General features: G+C 40.1%; 1 protein-coding gene across 1 annotated transcript in view; it reads right to left on the bottom strand.

Moving 5' to 3' along the window:
• LOC141019187 (mitochondrial adenyl nucleotide antiporter SLC25A23-like) overlaps positions 1-19867 on the bottom strand; it is a 30284-nt gene extending 10417 nt beyond the window's left edge. Inside the window, exons 1-6 of the mRNA XM_073494039.1 lie at positions 19792-19867; positions 19596-19744; positions 9503-9626; positions 8182-8269; positions 5892-6003; positions 5336-5494 (exon numbers count right to left, since the gene is read on the bottom strand). Coding sequence (XP_073350140.1) covers positions 5336-5494; positions 5892-6003; positions 8182-8269; positions 9503-9626; positions 19596-19744; positions 19792-19867 — 708 coding nt within the window. The remainder of the gene's footprint in view (positions 1-5335; positions 5495-5891; positions 6004-8181; positions 8270-9502; positions 9627-19595; positions 19745-19791) is intronic.
• Between the last annotated feature and the right edge of the window lie 1482 nt (positions 19868-21349).

Raw genomic sequence — 21349 nt, 5'->3', positions numbered from 1 at the left:
TAACAGCATATCCACATGACTGTCATTTGTCTTGTATTTGTTAGTAGTTCTACTTGGAATAGTAACCCCGCAACTTTTGATCTTTGATGTTTGTTTTGTCAGATTTTTTTTATTTTTTTTTGTTTCAGGAATATCAAATATTTAAACCGAACGCAAAAAACCAAGCACTGGCAATATTCACTTATTAGCCATTGAGGCATATGAGCTTTTTCTTTTAATGGACTGGATGGGTGTTATGGGTGCATAATAAGGGTTTAACTTGATTGGATACTGCATATGTTTTTTATGGAAGGCAATTAAGATAAGTGTTAAATTTTTATAATAAGGTTTGTGGTTTGACTATATCTGCTTTTAATTATTTTTACATGCAATATTGCCTTTGCTAGTGTGAGTAGTTTTATATTAAGATATCGAAACCATACCGTTACCGTGGCCCAAAAACTGTGATGCATACCGAACCGTGGGAAAACTGTACCGTTGCATCCCTAGTGCAAACGCTGTGAGGGAGACTCGCGTGCATGCGGGAGCATGCCTCCAGGCAAATGTAGTATAGTGACTGTTTAGGCTAGAAAAATGTACTAAATGACGTCGTTTCTAGTAAACTCTGGATGTCGCCACTTCAGGACACTTGGATTGCAGCGGACGAGCAGTATGGAGGAATATTACAAAGTGTAGTTTTATGGACCTTTTCGTCTCGGACGCCATTTACGCCCGTTATATGGATTTTTGCTACCGGAGGGTCTCCAGCTGCACTTTGAGGAATAAGAAACTACACCGGACTTCTCATCAGCATGAGGGTGAGTCGATAATGACTACATTTTGTTCTAGAGTGAACAATTCCTTCATTGCACGGATCCAAGTCAGATCCAGGCCAGATAAGCTGCTTCATATGCAGATCCAAATCAGATCTGGGCCGGATGAGCTGCTTTGTGAGCGGATACAGGTAGGGTCTGGGCCAGAGCCGGTCTGGATCCATGATCCTTATCTGTTCCGGGTCCATCCCGTTGTGCAAGTGGACTCCGATCCGGATCCACTTTGTGGATCTGTTCCGGACGGTGAGAAACCTCCGGGGCGGATCCGGAGCGGAGTCAGTTTGCTATCTGGGTCTCCTCCGGCGTTTCACCGCGTGAGTAAAGGTGAGCGCACCATTGACCAGTATGTCCAATAATTCAACGGATGGGAGGAGAAAAGTGGGGATCTTAAAACTTTGGGTATCAGTGGGGTGTAATAACGGAGTTCACTGGTTTTCTTGCAAGACCCACCCCACTCCGCCTCTGATTGACTTGCGTCTATTGTTTTTGTGGTCCTGGAAGAAAATGAGAAAAGCAGTTGAGTTCAACAGATAGGCGTCTTCTTCCAAAGAAAATTTAAAAATCTGACAAAGAATTTCATGGTCCTTTCACTTCACTGAACAAGGAGGGACATAGATGGGACCCATGCCCAGGGCTGAGTTTCTATTTTTAGCTGTTTTCTTGCGTCAACACACCTGTTGGTGCCCTGGCATACCATTGGACAACCAGAGGGAGGGAGGGAGGTTCAGTGTGCCATGATGATTTTACTTTTTAATCACACTACAAAAGAAGAATTAGCTAGCTAGTATGCTATTTCCTAACTTTGTGTTCAGTGACTGTTTCTGTGTCTGTGTTTTTGTTGCAGATGGTTTGTAAGACAAACACCCATTGGCTGAGCTGGTGCAATGAATTGTCTTCTTCAGCTGTCACAGCTGCAGTGGCTAGTTACTGGACCAGCTACAGGGCAGCGTGGCAGCAGCATACCCTGTGGTCACCTAACCTGCTCACTCTGCCTAGCCCAGAGACATTCCTTGATGAGTTGCCCTAAAAAAGAGCAGCAGAATGGGAGAAAGTCTGAAGAGGTCAGTGTGTTTACTGGGAAAACTAGGCTCATAAATCACCGTATCAAAACCGCAAGAAAAACAGACATAACCATGGGACTAGAGCTTAGATCGCAGCCCGTGCACACCAGGACGGTGAGGAGGTGGACACAGGAGGCCGCTGAGACACTGCAGGACTGCTTCGGGTCGACAGACTGGGATGTACTCTGTGAGCCACATGGGGAAGACATTGACAAGATGACTGACTGCATCACAGATTACATCAGATTCTGTGAGGACACCACCGTACCAGCCCGCACCGTGCGCTGCTTCTCCAACAACAAGCCCTGGATTACCAGTGACCTGAAGGCACTTCTTAACAAGAAGAAGAGGGCTTTCATGTCTGGAGACAGAGAGGAGCAGAGGAGAGTACAGCATGAACTCCGAGAGATGCTGAGGACGTGCAAGGACACCTACAGGAGGAAGCTGGAGGCCAAACTCCAACAGAACAGTGTGAGGGATGTGTGGGCAGGAATGAAGCACATCACGGGGATGAAGGGGAAGGACAGGCAGACATCAGGGAGCCTGGATAGAGCAGACCAGTTGAACCAGTTTTTTAACAGGTTTAGCTCACCTCCGACACCCCCTGCCCCCCACACACCCACACTGTCCCAAATGGCTCGACCCACCCCCCAGCTTTCTCCTGTACAACACCTCTCCATCTGCCCCCCCTCCTTGCCCCCCACATCCTCCTCCTCCACCTCCACTGAAGACATCTGCACCAACCCCCGCCCAACGGTGACTACAGGCCAGGTAAAGAGGCAGCTGGAGAGACTACACCAGCGAAAGGCTGCAGGCCCTGATGGCATCACACCCAGGATCCTGAAGACCTGTGCCAGCCAGCTGTCTACTGTACTGGCACATCTGTACAACCTGAGCCTGAGTCTGGAGAAAGTCCCTATGATGTGGAAGACATCCTGCTTGGTTCCAGTCCCCAAGAAGTCGAGACCATCCGACCCGGCAGACTACAGACCAGTCGCCCTCACATCTCATGTGATGAAGGTCCTGGAGAGACTGGTCTTAGCCCAGCTGAGGCCACAGGTGATGACGTATCTGGACCCTTTGCAATTTGCCTATCAGCCCCATTTAGGAGTCGATGATGCTGTCATCTACCTGCTGCAACGAGCCCATATGCATCTGGATGGTGGAGGAGGCACTGTGAGGATCACATTCTTTGATTTCTCCAGTGCTTTCAACACCATTCAACCTCTGCTACTGGGTGAGAAGCTGCAGGTGATGGGTGTTGACGACGCATGGATCTCCTGGATTACTGACTACTTGATAGGCAGGCCACAGTTTGTCCGTCTGGGCAGTGTCCTGTCTGATGTGGTGGTCAGTGATACAGGAGCTCCACAGGGAACTGTGCTTTCTCCCTTCCTCTTCACCTTATACACCACTGACTTTCAGTACAACTCTGAGTCGTGTCACCTGCAGAAGTTTTCTGATGACTCAGCTGTTGTCGGGTGTGTAAGAGAGGGAGAGGAGGGGGAGTACAGGACACTGGTAGACAACTTTGTTGAGTGGTCCGAACAGAATCACCTGAGGCTGAATGTCAACAAGACCAGAGAGATGGTGATTGACTTCAGGAGGAAGAAGATGCCTTCACAGCCACTAAGGATCAGGGGGGAGGTGGTGGAAGAGGTGGATGATTACAAGTACCTGGGAGTGGTGATTGATAACAGACTGGACTGGAAATCTAATACCGAGGCTGTGTACAAGAAGGGGATGAGCAGACTCTATTTCCTGAGGAAGCTGAGATCCTTCAACGTGTGCAGCAAGATGTTGGAGATCTTCTACCAGTCTGTTGTTGCCGGAGCAATTTTCTTTGCTGCTGTGTGTTGGGGCAGCAGCATCAGAGCCAGCGACACTAACAGACTTGATAAAATCATCAAGAAGGCTGGTTCTGTACTCGGTCTCAGGTTGGACTCTTTTGAGACAGTGGTGGAGAGGAGAACGCTGAAGAAACTTTTATCCATCATGGACAATGATCAGCACCCTCTCCATCACACAGTAGACAGACAGCGGAGTACCTTCTCACACAGGCTGCTTCAGCTCCGCTGTCGAAGGGACAGATACAGGAAATCCTTCCTGCCACATGCCATCACACTGTATAATAACAGCTGAAACTCTGGTCATAACATACAGTCTCCACGCACTTTATATGTTTTTTTTTTACACTGTTCTGCACCTCATCTGTTCACGGCACCTTATACTTTATGTTGCACTACCATTAATACTGCTTGTGTATACACCAACACTGCTCATTTATACATTTTTATACATATTTTCTGTATATATACATTTTTATATTACATTTTATATTGTTATGTTAATATGTCTAGGTTGTTCTTTTTATTTTACATTTTTTATACTGCTATGTTAATATGTTAATATGTCTAGGATATTCTCTTTATTTCACTGTGTTGTCATTCGTCTCTGTGTGTAATGCTGCTGCTACACCTTAATTTCCCAGCTTGGGATCAATAAAGTATATCTATTCTATCTATTCTATTCTATTCTAAAAAATTAAGCCTGACCCTACCCGAGCCCGTGCACGTTGTGTCCGAGCCCGGCCCGGCCCGACACATTAACTGTAATTATGAGGCCGAACCCAATTTAAACCCGACAATTTTTTAATATGTGGTGTAACAGTCAGAGATATTCAATGTAGTGCCTCTTTTTGTTTAGTGGGTAATGTAACCTGTAAAATGAAGAAGAGCAGGTGTACTTCCGCTCCCTGTGAGAAAGGATACTGCCGACAGAGCGAAGACTCCCCATTTTATTTTGTCTTTATTTTGTAAAGTGTTGGTGCAAGAACCTCGGCCTGTGTTCATTTGCGTGTATGCCTGTAACATCTAGTGCCGTAGAGACATGGTCAGTATTATGAATAAAAGTGCCGTGCGGAAACCCCCACATGTTGCCTGCCGTCTCTTGAGTAACCGGAGCAACCCGCACTACAGTGGACCATCACCTTCCCCTTCACCAGCTGTTATAACTGACTTTCTTAACTACAATTCCAAGTTGTTTGAACTACAGAAATCTGTTTAGAATTATCTTAATGAATAATGCAACAAGAACGAAGCATGTAAACTGCGTTGTTTGTTTGTTTAGAATGGAATGGATCGCAAATGAATAAAGTAATGATTAAAAAAACCAAAAAAAACCCACAAATGCTTGATCAAGGGCCCAGCCTGGCCTGGCCCGGCCCGGCCTGGCCCGAGGATAGTGGCGGGAAATATTGAAATATCGTCAAGTTCGGGCTCAGGCTCGGGCAGAGAATCTAAACTCTACATGGGACAATATCTGTTAACAGTTTGAGGTAACAGTAGAGAATGCAGCCACCAAAGTCAACCAATCAGAGGCTGAGTATCAGGGTGGGACTTGCAAGTAAACCTGTGGGATCCATAATAATGCATCAGTGGGAATGGCAGTCAAATGACCCACCTGCAGGAAGACTTTCAAGCGGTCCAGAGGAGCAGTTCCTGTCCGGGACACAGCCCCTGCCATCGCTCCAGCAACCAGCTGCCTCCACACCAGACCTGACCGTCGCTCCCGCTCTGAGAACTCATCTGGCACCGTCAGATGTTCCCCAATGTCAAACATCTGTAATGTCATTAGAAATCGAAGGATCTTTCGGTTAGGGTTACCTTCAAGCATCCTTTTGTGAAAATGATACAAGATCCTTAGAACAAATATACTATCATGGACAAATCTGCTTAATTTTCTGCACCACCGTTGACCCTATATGCCACATCACTTAAGACTCCAAAATCTATCTTCACAATTAATGTTATTATGAACACAACTAGATATCATCATGGCCGTTTAACACTTCTTGTCTGTTAAGTCTCATCTTTCCTTTCCTGTTTTGCATTGTTACACTACATGTGTCCTACTCGTGTTCTCAGAAATCTAAAGACACCTATCACTGTCAGGATGTTACTGCTGTCACTATCATTAATGGCTGCAACATTACTGTCACTGGATGCTGGAGACTCACATGAGAGTGTTTCCAGTAGTGGACAATCTCCTCCATGTTGTGGAAAGGGTTGAACAGGAAGTGATCACGCCATTCAGTCCAGTCAACGGTCATGGTTCCATCTCTGTCCATACTGGGAGCGAGAATTACATCAGAAAAGAACACATAATGGCTTCTGGCATCACAATTTAACCCTTGTATGGTGTTTGGGTCTGTGGGAACCATTTTCATTATTTATCAAAAGAAAAATGATACGATTAATTATTTTTTCAAACTCAGACTCATTGGCTAATTTTCTGTGAAGAACATATATCAGAGCACATTTTCAATGACCACACACTGTACACCCCCCCTACACATTTACATTACATACAGGATGTTCAGGTCCACTGGACCCAGGGCGTGTGTGTGTGTGTGTGTGAGTGTGTGTGTGTTGTGTTTCTGCCCCTGCCGTTCCCACACAAGGTTGCAATATTGTTGCAAAATTCAAATACCAACACTGTCTGCTCTCACATTCCCGCACATTTTACCCTCTGTCTTGTGGGAACCAATCTTTATTTAAAACGATTAGCACTTCATAAATGTGATCTAACAAAGGTAAAGGGCAAATATTAACCATATATGCTGTTTATATTGCTTGTAATTGGGATGAAGTAAACATCTGTTGAGTATTTTAACATAAAATTGTTTGATTGTGTTGAATTAAAAACCCAAAAATGCAGCGGGTCCACCAGACCCACGAACACTGGCTGAATAACAAAAATATGAACACCACACAAGGGTTAAATAATTGATATACTTAATTTCTCGCACAAATAAACAGAAGCTGCTAATTTGTCAGTATAATCATAATACCAGGTAATAGAAGGTATTATTTTGGATGTTGATGACAAAGTAGTCAAAAGGAAGATATCTGTAACTGTTGGTCAGCTTGTCATGACATTTGGTATGGACTAGAGAGCAGCATCAGCATGCTCCCCACTAAACCTCTAATAGCTTAAGTCTCCTATTTTGAATGGCTTTACTTTCTCTTTGTTTGGGGTCCCACAGACCACACTGCTGTATGTGTAAAAATAATTACTCCAAAATCAACAATTTTTTCTTTAAATGTGTATATTAGTTTAGCTTTAGTTTTAGTAAAGCATTGCATTGGTAACCCTCTGTTTAAAACAGTGCTTTAAAAAAGGAAATCTGCTATATTGTAAATGTTATATAGGTCTGTTAAGTCTGTCTGGTAAGTCTTTATTCTGCAGAGTGACATTATCTTTGTTTGGCATCACAGATATGTCAAACCTTCTGTTAGACCTCTTCTGAACAAACTGTTAGAAAGCTCTTCAAATTATTATAAAGCAACTAAAGTAATTTGGGATCTGGGAGGAAGAATCTAGGAAGTCCTGCCTACACCACTTACAGATACACAGCAGATGAGAACCCATTGTATTAAACCTGGCTGAACCGCAGGTTCTTTGAGACCACAAACAGAAGTAATGTAACATTATGAAAAGTCATTAAGTATCAAACTGATCAAACAGTTTAGCCAAAAAATGAAACCTTTCTAGAGCTTCACAGCAAAATGTATTTCAAAATGTAAAAAAACAACCAAAAATAAATAGATAAATGAAATGGCTCCATACAGCTTGCCTGGTGCAAACTAAGTCCCAGGAAGCCCCAGGATTCCCAACTGATTGGAAAAAAATGTTATTTACAAGCAGATGTGGTGTGCACTAATGCTTTTAGCTCAGCAGCTACAGTGAAACTTTCAGCTTTAAAACTGGTGTAAATAACATCTTTTCAAATCAATTTGGGATCTTGTCTTCCACTTGGATTACACCAGGTACGCTGTATGGAGCCATTATGTTTTTTGGGTTGTTTCCTTCTGTTTTAAAACAAGTCCCCATGTACTTCAGTGGTTTAGGAGAATGCGGATGACGAAACTTCACTTTCCATTGGCATGCGAGCGAGTAGATAATGTCTGTCGGGTAACTCCAGAATTATCATTTCTGGCTGAACTTTATCTTTAAAAAATGTCAGAAGTATGTTTTTTTGGTTGTTAAAGAGGACCCGTCTCTTCAATAGTGTTAAAGTGAAATTCCTGCCATTAGGAGGGAACTGCTGGACACCTGAAACACTCTTTTATTTTCTTTCTCATTTTTTATGTGTCTCTCTTCTCTCTCTCTCTCTCTCTCTCTCTCTCTCTGTCTATCAAACACACATACACATGCACACATACACATGCACACATACACATGCACACACACACACACACACGCACACACACACACACACACACACACACACATACACCCTGTACCTCTGCAGTATTCTAGAGGCCTGCTCCATGGTGCCCTCCACGCCAAGCTTCTGCAGTAAGTGCTGGATCTCTCCCACATCAATTCGACCTACAAGAAAGAACAAAAGGTGTTAGCAAAGGTGATATTTAATGTTAATATAGAGGTGATATTTAAATATAAAGTTGATATCTAATGTTAATATAAAGGTGATATTTAATGTTAATATAAAGGTGATATTTAATGTTAATATAAAGTTGATATCTAATGTTAATATAAAGGTGATATTTAATGTTAATATAAAGGTGATATTTAAATATAAAGGTGATATTTAATGTTAATATAAAGGTGATATTTAATGTTAATATAAAAGTGATATCTAATGTTAATATAAAGGTGATATCTAATGTTAATATAAAGGTGATATTTATATATAAAGTTGATATCTAATGTTAATATAAAGGTGATATTTATATATAAAGTTGATATCTAATGTTAATATAAAGGTGATATTTATATATAAAGTTGATACTTAATGTTAATATAAAGGTGATATTTAATGTTAATATAAAGGTGATATTTATATATAAAGTTGATATTTAATGTTAATATAAAGGTGATATTTAATGTTAATATAAAGGTGATATTTAATGTGAATATAAAGGTGATATTTAATGTGAATATAAAGGTGATATCTAATGTCACTATAAAGGACATATTTAATGTTAATATAAAGGTGATATTTAATGTTAATATAAAGGTGATATTTATATATAAAGTTGATATCTAATGTTAATATAAAGGTGATATTTAATGTTAATATAAAGGTGATATCTAATGTCACTATAAAGGACATATTTAATGTTAATATAAAGGTGATATTTAATGTTAATATAAAGGTGATATTTATATATAAAGTTGATATCTAATGTTAATATAAAGGTAATATTTATATATAAAGTTGATATCTAATGTTAATATAAAGGTAATATTTAATGTTAATATAAAGGTGATATTTATATATAAAGTTGATATTTAATGTTAATATAAAGGTGATATTTAATGTTAATATAAAGGTGATATTTAATGTTAATATAAAGTTGATATCTAATGTTAATATAAAGGTAATATTTAATGTTAATATAAAGGTGATATTTATATATAAAGTTGATATTTAATGTTAATATAAAGGTGATATTTAATGTTAATATAAAGGTGATATTTAATGTGAATATAAAGGTGATATCTAATGTTAATATAAAGGTGATATCTAATGTTATTATAAAGGTGATATTTAATGTATCTGAATATGTGCACCACTGTGGTTGTTTGGTGTGCCCACACCATCATTGTTGCGGTCCACACTGTGGAACATGACCCACAGCCTTTTCTCATGAGCCCACAGGTACTGGGAGAACTCCTGGAAGTCCAGCAAACCATCATGGTTGATGTCACTCTCAAGGACTATCTGTGGGGACGGAGGCAGACTATCAGTGATTTAGCAGGGACTACAGACTGGTTAGGATGGGATGAGTGGGTAGAGAAGGTAGATGTAAGGGTGTGCAGATGAGGGTATGTTGGTAATGTAGATGGTATGGAAGTGACAGTGGTCAATAGAGAGTGCGACAAATACACAAGTGAGGAGAGCAGAGGACAGGATGTAAAGCACTGTGCTCCCTGTGAAAGTCAAGAAGTAAACCACATCTTACCTGGCTGCAAACAAAATCTCTAGGACACAGAGAGAAAGAGAGACAAAGAATACTAGTTCCTGTGCACAGAAGGGTGGAAAAACATTCTCATGTACTGTGTACTTTTCTACACCTTCACTGAAGTATAAGCACAGATACCAGTGTAGTAACATTTGAATTAAAACTACAAACCTGTATTTCATGTTTCTGGCCTACAGCAACAACAACTATTTAAAGAATGTAACATGACATCAGTCAACACTTGGGTGTCATTTACACTGGGGATGTTAGGGGCATGTCCCCACAAACAACAGTTTGTTAAAAATAATTTGTTAAAAATGAAAACTAGCTTGTACCACAAAATGTTAAATAACAAATAAGAACACTTGGCTCTCCTTCAGTACTTGCAGTTAAAACTGGCTGCTGCTGATTCTGGTATTAAAATGATGATAATATTTTAATCCACCGATGCACAGTTTTGGTTTGTTGAAAATTAGGCTACTGCACTTTTTTAAAAAATGTGTAATTACTGTACTTTCAGATCCAGTGTGGCATTAGACCTACTGGAGGGGATTGAAAGGCTGTATTTGAGTTAAATTGTGTGAAATGTGTGAATTAACTGTGTGGAAATGTAAAAGAATGATAAAAAAAACAATCAAATCAATGATTTGAGTTTGAATTAATATGGATTTTAAAAAAGAAACGATCTAATCCCTGCTCCTGTTTGACTAATTTTTTCACATATAGATTTTACACCTTACTGTATGCTTAGAATGAGTCATGATTGGTTGAACTTGACTCATGGAAGTAGGGCTGGGCAATATATTGATATTTTATAATTATCATGATATGAGACTATATATGGTCTTAGATTTTGGATATCATTATATCTGTCACGGTGCTATTGTGGCAATCTGGTTGTTTCTCTGTTTTTCTGTGTTCTGTTCTCCCTATCTGCTTTCCCCCCTCCCTTCTCCCTCACCTGCTCCTTTCCCTCTGTGTGTGTGTTTGTGGGTGTGGCGGCGGCAGCAGCAGCAGCAGCAGCAGTAGAGTGGCACACCTGTCTCAGATCAACTCATCAACTCATCACCCTGTGGCTTTATTACCCTGGTCTCTCCACCACTTTGGCGCTAAATTATTATGTCCCATAAGGTGACTACAGAGTGCCACTCTTTAGTGTTTTCTTGACGCTCAGAGTATTTTGTGTTTTGTGCCTTTGCGCTAATGCCTTTATCTTTGTTGGCTCCTGCAGCGAAACCTCCAGTGCTGTTCTGCTCGGCTTCCTGCTTGCCTGCTCTCCTGTGTTCCTCCATGCCGGCTCCAGCCAACCCTGCTTGCCTGCCTGCCTGCCTTCCTTCCTGCAGCCCGGTCTTCTCCTCTACGTTTCCCTCAAGGAGAACTAGGTTGTACCAATAAATCCTTACTCACTAACTTCCTGTCTCCATTCTCTGCATTTGGGTCCCAACAAAAAAAACCACCATAACAGAATAATCTAGCCATAAATATGGTTAATGGCCTGGAGATGATGTACTGGTTTGAGGACATGTTGGTGAATCCCACTTGTATGGATCGTCAGGTGCCTGCTAGCCACCCCCTTACTCCTGGCAGCCTCCTGTCAGCTACAATTTTTTTTTTTCCCCCCTAAGTTTACCCAAGATGGATAATGCTCTCTGGGTTACACTAGCACGTAATTTGAATTATTGAGGGGGAATATAGCAACTGAACAGTCTCAAGTTTCTATAATTAGTATCAATTGACATGGTTTTTGAATTAATGTCAATGTCTTGGAAAATATTTGGAAATCTGTTCAATAAAGGTAATATGACAAAAAGGTGCATTTTAAACTATAACGCATAACATGAACAATCCTATGTAAAGCAAGGACATAACAATAGTACAAAAATCACTTTGTTAGCATTCATCTTCTGCTCGAGACTGTCAACAGCTGATGACACATGGTTCTGTATTTAATGAGGCTGAGTTTCAGTAACATTTGTTTATTTGTTACTAGGATACCTAAAACCTGGGGGGATGGGCCGCACGGAGAAGAATAATGGGTTAGTTGTTGGTGCTTTCCCAAATAATTTATTCTCTTCATTTACCCTTAATGTGACTGCTCAGTAATTCTATATTTGGCAAATTGTCACATTTGCCTCAATATTATAGAAATATTTTAAATTGTCTCTTGAGCCTCCCCGTCCTCAGATGTATTAAAACATCAAGTTTTATTTTACTTCAGGTATTCAGTTTGCTGGGAACACATCAGCAACTGGGCACTTTTCAACATAAGGTTTTGTTAACAGGCAACCAGTGGAAACCGCACAGTTAAGACATGGACTGAGGAGTCTGAAGAGGCTCTGAGGGACTTTTTTGACTCAACTGTGTGGGAAGAACCATGTGTTTCTCATGGGGAGGACATCGACAGTTTAACAGGCTGCATAACGGACTACATAAATTTCTGTGTTGATAACACCATACCCACCAGGACTGTACGGTGTTTTTCAAACAGCAAACCCTGGATTAATCTGCACTCTGCAATACAACTATATTATCTGGTCAATTTTCTTAATACCCATATTTATTATTTATTATTTGTATTGTAAATAAAAATCCACTGCTGTTAATTTTGTACAATATCATGTTTATATGTATATACATGTACATCTATACATCTATTCTATTTCTTACCATTTTAATTATATTGTTAATTTTTGGCTATTGTTTTTTTATATTCTGTCCTTTGGCTGCTGTGGCAAACAAATGTCCCCATTGTGGGACAATAAAGGAATACTGATTCTGATTCTGATAAGAGCCCTCAAAAGTCAGAGAGGTGCTTTCAGCCAATTACTCTATGCCAGAGTATGTTTTTGTTCTAAACTTGAGAGAATGATTTAGCTTTTTAGACTTTGGAAATAAGGACACTTCAATGAAGTGAATTAAGTCTGGCTGACCCTCGTTTTTTTCAAGGGGTTCATGTATAATTAGCCCTAATGACATTCATCAACAGTTTCAGATTTTGTGTGCATCTGCAAACCCTGCTGGTATCTCTCTAAAGACTTGTATGTTCCCTTTCCTGTGAAAGGCAAAAATGCCTGCTTGCATCTATGTTCAAAGTGTTGGTGGCAGTGCAAATGTCTACAGTATATGAATCATTTTGGAAGATGTGTTGAATATATAGCCTGGTTGGTGTAGAAGCAAGTGAGAGTCATTCATATTTTGATATTGTGAAATGACGTTCACAAAAATTCAGTGCCTACAGTTGTACATCACCTTTTGTGTGCAAGCGAAAAAATTGCATACGTGTATCTGAATGTGTAAATTTGTAAGAAAACAAAAAACAAACAATGAATGTGTAATACAGATTTGAAACTGTAGAAATAGTTTGTGCTGAAACAGTTTTGTGCACACATAAAAAAAAATTATAAACTACAAGCTACGAGTTTGTAAATCACAGTGGAAATGCAAATACAACATCACCAAAGGCTTTCAAGTTTTGGTGATGGTAAGTCGCCCGGTTTAGAAGTTGTGAAGTTTCTGCAGTAGAAAAGATCTATGAGTCTTGGTTGTACAGGTGATGGCCTGGATGATGTATAAAGAGTTTGTGGTAAAAGGAGTCATGCAGCCATCTTCATAACCATTCAAATGACTGTTTGCTCTAGACGCAAATTAAATAGTAGAAAGAAATAGAAAGTGAGAGCAGGACTGACAAATCAGTTGTCAGCCAAGGTCAGCAGTGTAGCAGGTTTGTTTTGCAGACAGGCTGTTAAAATATTCATCTGCCTAAGGGTTGGATTCCTCTGCAAACTGGGACAGGTTGTCTTTATATGGTGTTATAACCAGGCCACACAAATGAGTGATTGACCTGCTAGAGGTTGATTAATGACAGTCTCACCCAAGAGACTCAGCTGCACTGTTTTATTGTACTAATACTATTCAGGGGCAGAAAAAATAGTCTGTACTACATACTGATGGTATAAAATACTGCTGCGTGTACAATGTTAAGGGTACATTTTGTCTGTTAATAAATATATATACGATCAAATCAATAGTATTTAAAAGTAAAGATTTTTGCCTCTATAAACAGGTTAGCTAGTTAACGTGACAACAGATCAAGACCCCAGGAATAGTGCCAGGCTTTGAGCCAATTTCACATAGTGGTCACACCGTGTAATTAAGTTCACATGATTCACAGGGGCCCAGAAGGGCCCCTAGGAAAGGAATGGTGTTTCACTATCAGAATTTGATCCATTCATTTTGTTACATCTAGAAGAGCCACACCATTAAATTGTTTATTCCCATTCAAGTTTGTGAAGGGCTAAACTGGAAGTTAACCGCTCAGCTGGTGGAAGTCTCTAGTGTGACTGCTCTATGGGCCCAACAATGTGGAAGCTCTGCTGAAGATCCAGGTACAATGTTAACCCAGGAAGTTGAACTTCTTTGGCTTCATGCACCACAAAGCAGCTTTCATAGGAACGAACAAGGCTCTACCTCTGACTGTATCCAGATTTCTCTTATTAGATCCATACTACTACCCATACCTCCTCTGCCTCTGTTTGGCTTACCCAGATATCCTTACCCTAACCCTAACCAGTCATTACTCCTCATGCCTAAACCCAACCAACCTAACCCACAAGTACTAGCCAATCAGAAGCAGCGTGGGGGTGGGTCATTCCTTCAGCAGCCGAGGAAAAAACTGGGTGGAGCAAATGAAGCATAAGCTTGCAGATTAATCTGGTTGCCATTAAAAGATTCTGAGTCATTGTCACTATTTTCTATTCTTACTTAAAGAAACAATATGTAGAAATCTACAGTACTGTTACATTACTGAAATATCACTCAATTACAAGTAAGAATACTGGTATTAAAATAATTCTTCTTAAACTCTACTCAGGGCATTAGTTACTTTTTAACTGTTGAACGCATTATCAATAGCAGGCATCATTTCTGTTTCTCCAACTCTTCAGTCTAAAAAACTCCCAACTCCTGCACTGTTCTGTCCAGTGGTCATGGTCACCTCTCCAAACCCGCGCCTGCTGCACAGTTTTGGTTTTTATGTCTGTATGTCAGGGTTTTCATTGGCCTGTTTGTGATCGGGTAGCCTTATTGGCTACAAAAATGCAGGTGAAAGGCATGGATATTAATTCAGCTGTACTCAGTGCTCAGTTATGATTTTAAAAAGTAACTCAGTACATTACATGGTGTAATGCATACTAGAACAAGTTTAAAACCCTAACCCTTTAAATGGCTTTGAAGCTGTTACTTCAAGGTTAAGAAGTTACATAAAGTTGCTCTTAGTGCTGTCATGATAGGCCTACTGGAATTTGTGATGAACTGTGATACAATACTTTGAAAAATGTCGATATTCAATAGCATATTCAATACCACTGGGAAAAATTGCCAGTGGTATTGAAAAGATACATATAACAAGGCTTGTGCACTGTGTGTTAAGCACAACAGCATCTAAGTTAATTAACTTCTGGTGGAGGTGGGGCTATGTGGGCACTACAACCGTGCATGTGTCAACTTGCTGCCTGAGAGGAAAGAAAAAAACACAGCTAGTACTGGAGTATCGATACTGCAGAAAATTAGTATTGAAACAATTTCAAATATTCAGTATCTGTGTATCAATATTTCAATACTTTTTACAACACTAGTTGCTTTAAGATCCTTTTTTTTGGTTTTCCTTCTAGAAATGGTCTTCCATGCATGCACTGGGACAACATCTCAGCAACTGCGTGCAGATAAACTGCTTCAACAGTCTGAGAAATTGTTTTGAAAATAATGGTTTACAAGCTTAACACTATATTGTTTTATTTTGTTGTTACTCTACAAACGTCCTGTGGTGTTGACACTAGTAGAGTGGCTGTCTTGGTTGTAATGGAGAGAATGAGTGTAACCTCACACACTGCTCTCAGTGCTCTCATACTTTATTGAGCAGTGTTTTAGTGAGCAGTGTATTGGAAAAGTCTCTTAATGTTACTAGGGAGGTTACTAAGTGAGTGAACTGGCTCAGAAGGCTCTAGTTCGGATGGGATCTAGTTGAATTCCCAAAATGATAAAGGAGAAGCTTCTGGTTTCTGTGCTTCCTTTGTTCTTCAGCCTAGAAACACAGGAGCATCCTTTATGATAAGAAGGTAGTTATTGCTATCCCAAAATTACTTTCCAACGGACTGATTTCTGTCCGTCCAGAGACTCTTGACTAAAAGATTTGGTTTTAAAATATAAATGATGAAAACATGTTGATAAAACAACAGCTCCAATCATTCATGCTTTCATCACAAAGTCAGTGGACTAAATTCACAAGTTACTGCTACATTGAATGAAATTTATTTCAGCCATGCAACTCCACTGCAGTTTGTAAATGCAATGCTTAATAAGTCTATGAAAGCAATTTGGCTTCATAATATCAGCTTTACTTGTTAGCTTTAATTCCACCGATACCGAAAAATAGCCAACTATATGCATTTCCCAATATCAGGCTGATAATTTATCTAGGCGATATATATCATACATCACTAATAATATAATTGCATAAAGATTTAGCAATCATTTATTTTAACATTAGCATGAAAAAAAATCAGTCAATCAAATATACAGATTACCTCTCAGTGTTGTTATTACATCAATTTGCAATCATTACAACTCATTTTATGATATCATAAAGACAGTTATTGTTTCTGTCTGACGTTATGATTCCAACATGAACTGAGATATATCTGCGTTTTTAATTTCTTGTCTGTGATCTATGTGAAAATTAAAATGGAGGTGTGAACACTACAAACAGACCGATTCCACAAATGATAGTTACAAATCACTAGCTGTTTTTCAGGTTGGGAGTGGAGTTCCCAATATGCTTTAGCATTCAGGTGGTTAAATTTGTGAAAACATTGTTGCTAGGCATTTGACAACAAAGTGGATTGCTCTATTATTAAGAACTATTTTATTAAAAACATGGCAGAGTTGTTGTTGGGCCCTCCAGGCAGCAAACACTTTCATTACATGGCAGAGATCAAAGCATAGGGTTTTATATCATGATTTTTTTCTTTTTTGCAAATAAAAAACTTTAACACAATTGTAATGGTTTAGATCTGAGGGTCAGACTTTAGATCAGAAGTATGATATAAGGGTCAGACTGCAGCCTCAAGCTTTTAAAAGTTAGTTGCATGTACATTTACCTTAGGGCATGTATGTGCTGACAGTAAAAAAGACACTCAACCAGAAGATAAACACAAGGGGCTGTATTCATAAAGCATCCTAGTACTAAGTGTTACTCCTAGTGAAGAAATTCTAAGACAACTGTTAGAATTATGATGAATTTTTCTCTTAAAATTTAGACTAGATCGTAGTAAAGAAAAAAAGTTATTCACAAAGCATCTTGGTCTATAAAGGAGCTCTTAAGGTAAGAATCTGCTCTGAGAAGGGAGAAGGACTTTTAAGAGCTTTATTATTCTCCAAACACTGAATGACAGTGAGTTAATGAAACACTACAGTTTAGATTGTACAGGGATAATGATTGTGGTTGGTCATATAAGAGATGCACCCACATCTCTGACCCAAGGAAATTATATAACAGCAGAAATTAAAGTGATCATAACACTGAAATATTTGGCAAAGAATAAATATATATTTGAAAAAATGTCAAATTACAACAGAGATGTTTGACACAACAGTTAGAGATTATGTGTGGTCTCCCGCTTGTTATATAACCCTCCTCACTGGTGCGCTTCCTTTAATATGGTTTTACCCTTCTCCTCCTAAAATAACCCGCATAGTGAATACACGTAAGCAAAAAACTATCAACATGTCAACAAGAGTCTACACAAGTAGAGTATGTCCTACAAGTTATTCAACAGAGATATTCATTCATTATTACACCATGTCTTAATCAAGACTAAATTCTATGATTAAGCCAGTCGATTTCACTGTCCATCCATTCTATGCCCATTATCACCAAGAGTGCATTTATGTATTTTTTTGGATCAACCAATCACAGCTTTTAAAAGAATGTGTCACACCAAGCAACGGGGTCAACCCCGCCTCCTCACTAAGATAAAAGTTTCAGTCCCTTCCACTCCGAGTTGCTCTAAGAAGTTTCCTGAGTCACTCTTAAGCTCAGACTCCTTACTAGAAGTTTTGAGGCTAAGTTAGGAGGTCCCTTAGAGAATTCTCAGAATGTTTGTGAATATGGGCCCAGAAATTGATTTAAAGTATAATCCTACTGATAGGCCAACTGCATTAACACAAAAATATAAACATTTGTCATTGGAGATAATGAGTAATGAACATGTCAAAGGAAGGTCATACACAGTGCTATGCTCGGCTGCTTAACCAAGTTGGATTGAAGTGAGCTGATTAAAGGAGCACTCTGTAGTTTTGGGGAAGAAATTTTAATCAGAAGAGAAAGCTCTTCATTGACTGATTTTTTTTTTATGCCTTAACAAACTAATACCCCTTTTCCACTGGTCAAAATCCCACTTAAACTTGCTAAGATCGGGCTTTTGTGTGCAGTGGGAATGTGTAAACTCTGCATTTACACCCGGGTCAACTGACTCTGCAGTAGACACAGGTTTTTATCACCTTGGCTCGGCTTTGATCTAAATGTAAGACCTGGCTGAACACGGTAAATTTCGCGCACAAAGTGATGACACGTTATCAATATCCAGTGGTGGTGCGTAAATATGGAAGGAATTTGGGATGTGGTCTATTCAAGGACGTTTTATTACTGGACACAGTGTTGGAGGCGGAGCCCCGTTATTCTTGTGAAAGCTGCTCAGTGGTGTTTTGAAGCCAAAAAAAGCTTGACTTCCCGCTTATGAAAATACCTAAATCACCGACAGAGTGGCTAACTTCCAGTTTAGCACCCAGCTAACCTGAATGGGGATAAAATAATTTAATCGTGTGGCTCTTCTAGACTTTCCAAATGTTATTGGACCAAATGGCTCAAATTATGATAGGGAATAGTGATGGGGGTTGTGACGCTCAAAGGAATTTATCCACCGTTTTACAGATGCTTCTTTCACAATGGGTCTATTGTTGTTTTCTCTTCTGTTACAACTGTTTCCGCCGCATTCATGACGTGAAACGTGAAGTACAACATAACGCTTCAGATAAAAATCACAGACGGGCTGCCATGCCTGCGGGAAGTGGGAATAAGGTCAATAGGAGATTTTTATCGGGTTGACCCGCGTTTAAAAAACCTGTGTAGACCTGCTAATATCCTTGGAAAACCGGTATAAATAAACAAACTCTCTTTGTTTTCATTACTGAATAAACAAACTGACCTTAAAGGTCAACAGTTTATACTGTTTCACTTTGTTTATATGTGGTGGACCCTGCCACATTTCTAGCTTCAAACAGTTTTCTGGGACCTTATTTTCCTCTGAGAACAGCTTGTTTATTCACTTATGGAAATAATACATATTTCTGATTTTGTACTGTTACCTCATCAATATTGTAAAATTAAAATTCTGAGTTTGAATTGAACTACATAATGCCCCTTTAAGATGTAAACATGCTGTGGCTATATCCTCTGCTAGCTTTCTCTGTATACAATTTGCTATAGGCTAGTCCAGTATCACTTCATCACTTCATCACTGCATGTCTCCTTCCATCATTATAAATAAAGCAGATGGGAATGAGACAGAGTCAGCTGGAGGTTTAGCCTGAGTGTGGGAGCTGAAGTGTGGGTGCACCTGTCCGAACATCAGCCTGCCTCACTGCTTGGAGCAGGCTAATAACAGCGGCCTCACCTCCTCCGCTTCTCCCTGGTTTAGACCACGAGCTGCCAGTCCGATCCTCAGTTCATTGATGTCAACCCTGCCATCTTTATTCAGGTCCAGCTGCTTGAACAGCTCCGCATATTTCCTCTCTCTGTCCGGGTCCAGAGACGCTCCGCTATCTCCGTGTGCTTCGTTTCCTCCGTGGCGAGTCTGGGCGCACAACCGCTCCTCGTCTTCGCCCATGTGAAAGAGGGAAAGCCGGTTTTCTGTACTGGTCGACTGCTAATTTCACAGCCGAGCATAACACTGTGAAAACCGACACGAGAGCGAGGTTTGTCCTTGTTTCCAGAGAGACCAGACCGCTACATCACACCGTAACGGGAACAGTGATGGCTGAATGGAGGAGAGCTGCGCTGTTCGTCCGCTCCTCTGCTCACGAACTTCACTCCCGGGTGGAGGATGGATGGATGGATGGATGGATGGAGCTTAGGCGAGCTCTCGTGAGATTAATCGCCGTGTCGGTTACACACTCCGTCACACGGCACGCGCAAATCTCTAAACTCATTCAGATGAATTAAAGTTTCCGTCACAGGAGGAGCTCGCGACTGACAACCGGTTTTACCGCAGGCTCGCGGCCAGTGCTGACACATGTGTGCGCGCGCGAAGAGCCTATAATGATTCGGTCAGGCAGCACAGGTGTGTTATCTGTAGTTTATAACGAACACGCTCACATATCGCCAACAACAACAGGGACATTTACAGAAATGCACCTCCACTGAAGAACCCAGCCACCGTCTCTCTCTGCTGCAGCACGCGACACACACGGAGTCTTCAGCGCGCGCGCTCTCAGCACGGGAACGGGGGGGCACTGAGTTCATTTCATTTAGAGCCGAGCAGCCGCTCCTCACAGGGGCCGGTGAGGACCACAAGTGTTATTTTGTCTTTGCCACGTATTGAATTGAGCTTCTCGAGAGGTTCATGGGTCGCGGTGATCAATCAAAAGTATGATGAAGCTAGTATTTTAAATTAAGTCTATCATTTTCACTTCCATAATCATGATTTCAATTTATTTTCGTGAACCTTCACCACCATACCAGCCTACACTACCAATACTTCATCCAACACTCAAGTTGTGGCAGTCCTGTGGGAGTAAAATGAACCATTGGTAGCTTATTGGCTATTTATAGCATTAATAATAGGGATTGTGAGCTGTGACGTGCAGCAAAGGATAGCGAAGTGCCTGGTCAGCATTGACAGGATAGGAGCGAGTGAGAGAGATTAAAATGGTGTCAGTATTTCATACACATATTTATTGATGTCAGGTGGACTTTAGCCAATATTTGACAATGTACTTTGAGATTTCTGAGCGACCACTTAACCAACAGTGGTCCAGTATAGAGCATGAGTCAGACTCACTGTTCCCCCATAAGAATTCAAAATGTTAAGGACTTCTTGGTCCAATCTCTCAATTTTCATACAGAGAAAAACCAAAATGCCGTCTAACTTTATTCTAGGCCATTTCTAAGCTGCTGTAAGAATATATATATATATATATATATATATATATATACTTCTGTGATGACTATACAGTTCTAATGCATTTCACAAATGTATTTAATTTCCTGCCCACAATGTGAGGATAAAAACAATCGCTTAAGATTATTATTATTTTACATTTTATTGTCATCAGACGAGAAAATATGAAATCCTTCAGTAGCCACTGCATTTTGTTGCTGTTAGGATTCATCATTAGGAGAAGATGAGATGTGGACAGACACCAGCTA

Source organism: Pagrus major, chromosome 23, assembly GCF_040436345.1.
Source record: "Pagrus major chromosome 23, Pma_NU_1.0".
NCBI lineage: Eukaryota > Metazoa > Chordata > Actinopteri > Spariformes > Sparidae > Pagrus > Pagrus major.
Note: the sequence above shows the minus strand (reverse complement) of the source record. Positions and strands in the feature narration are given on the sequence as shown.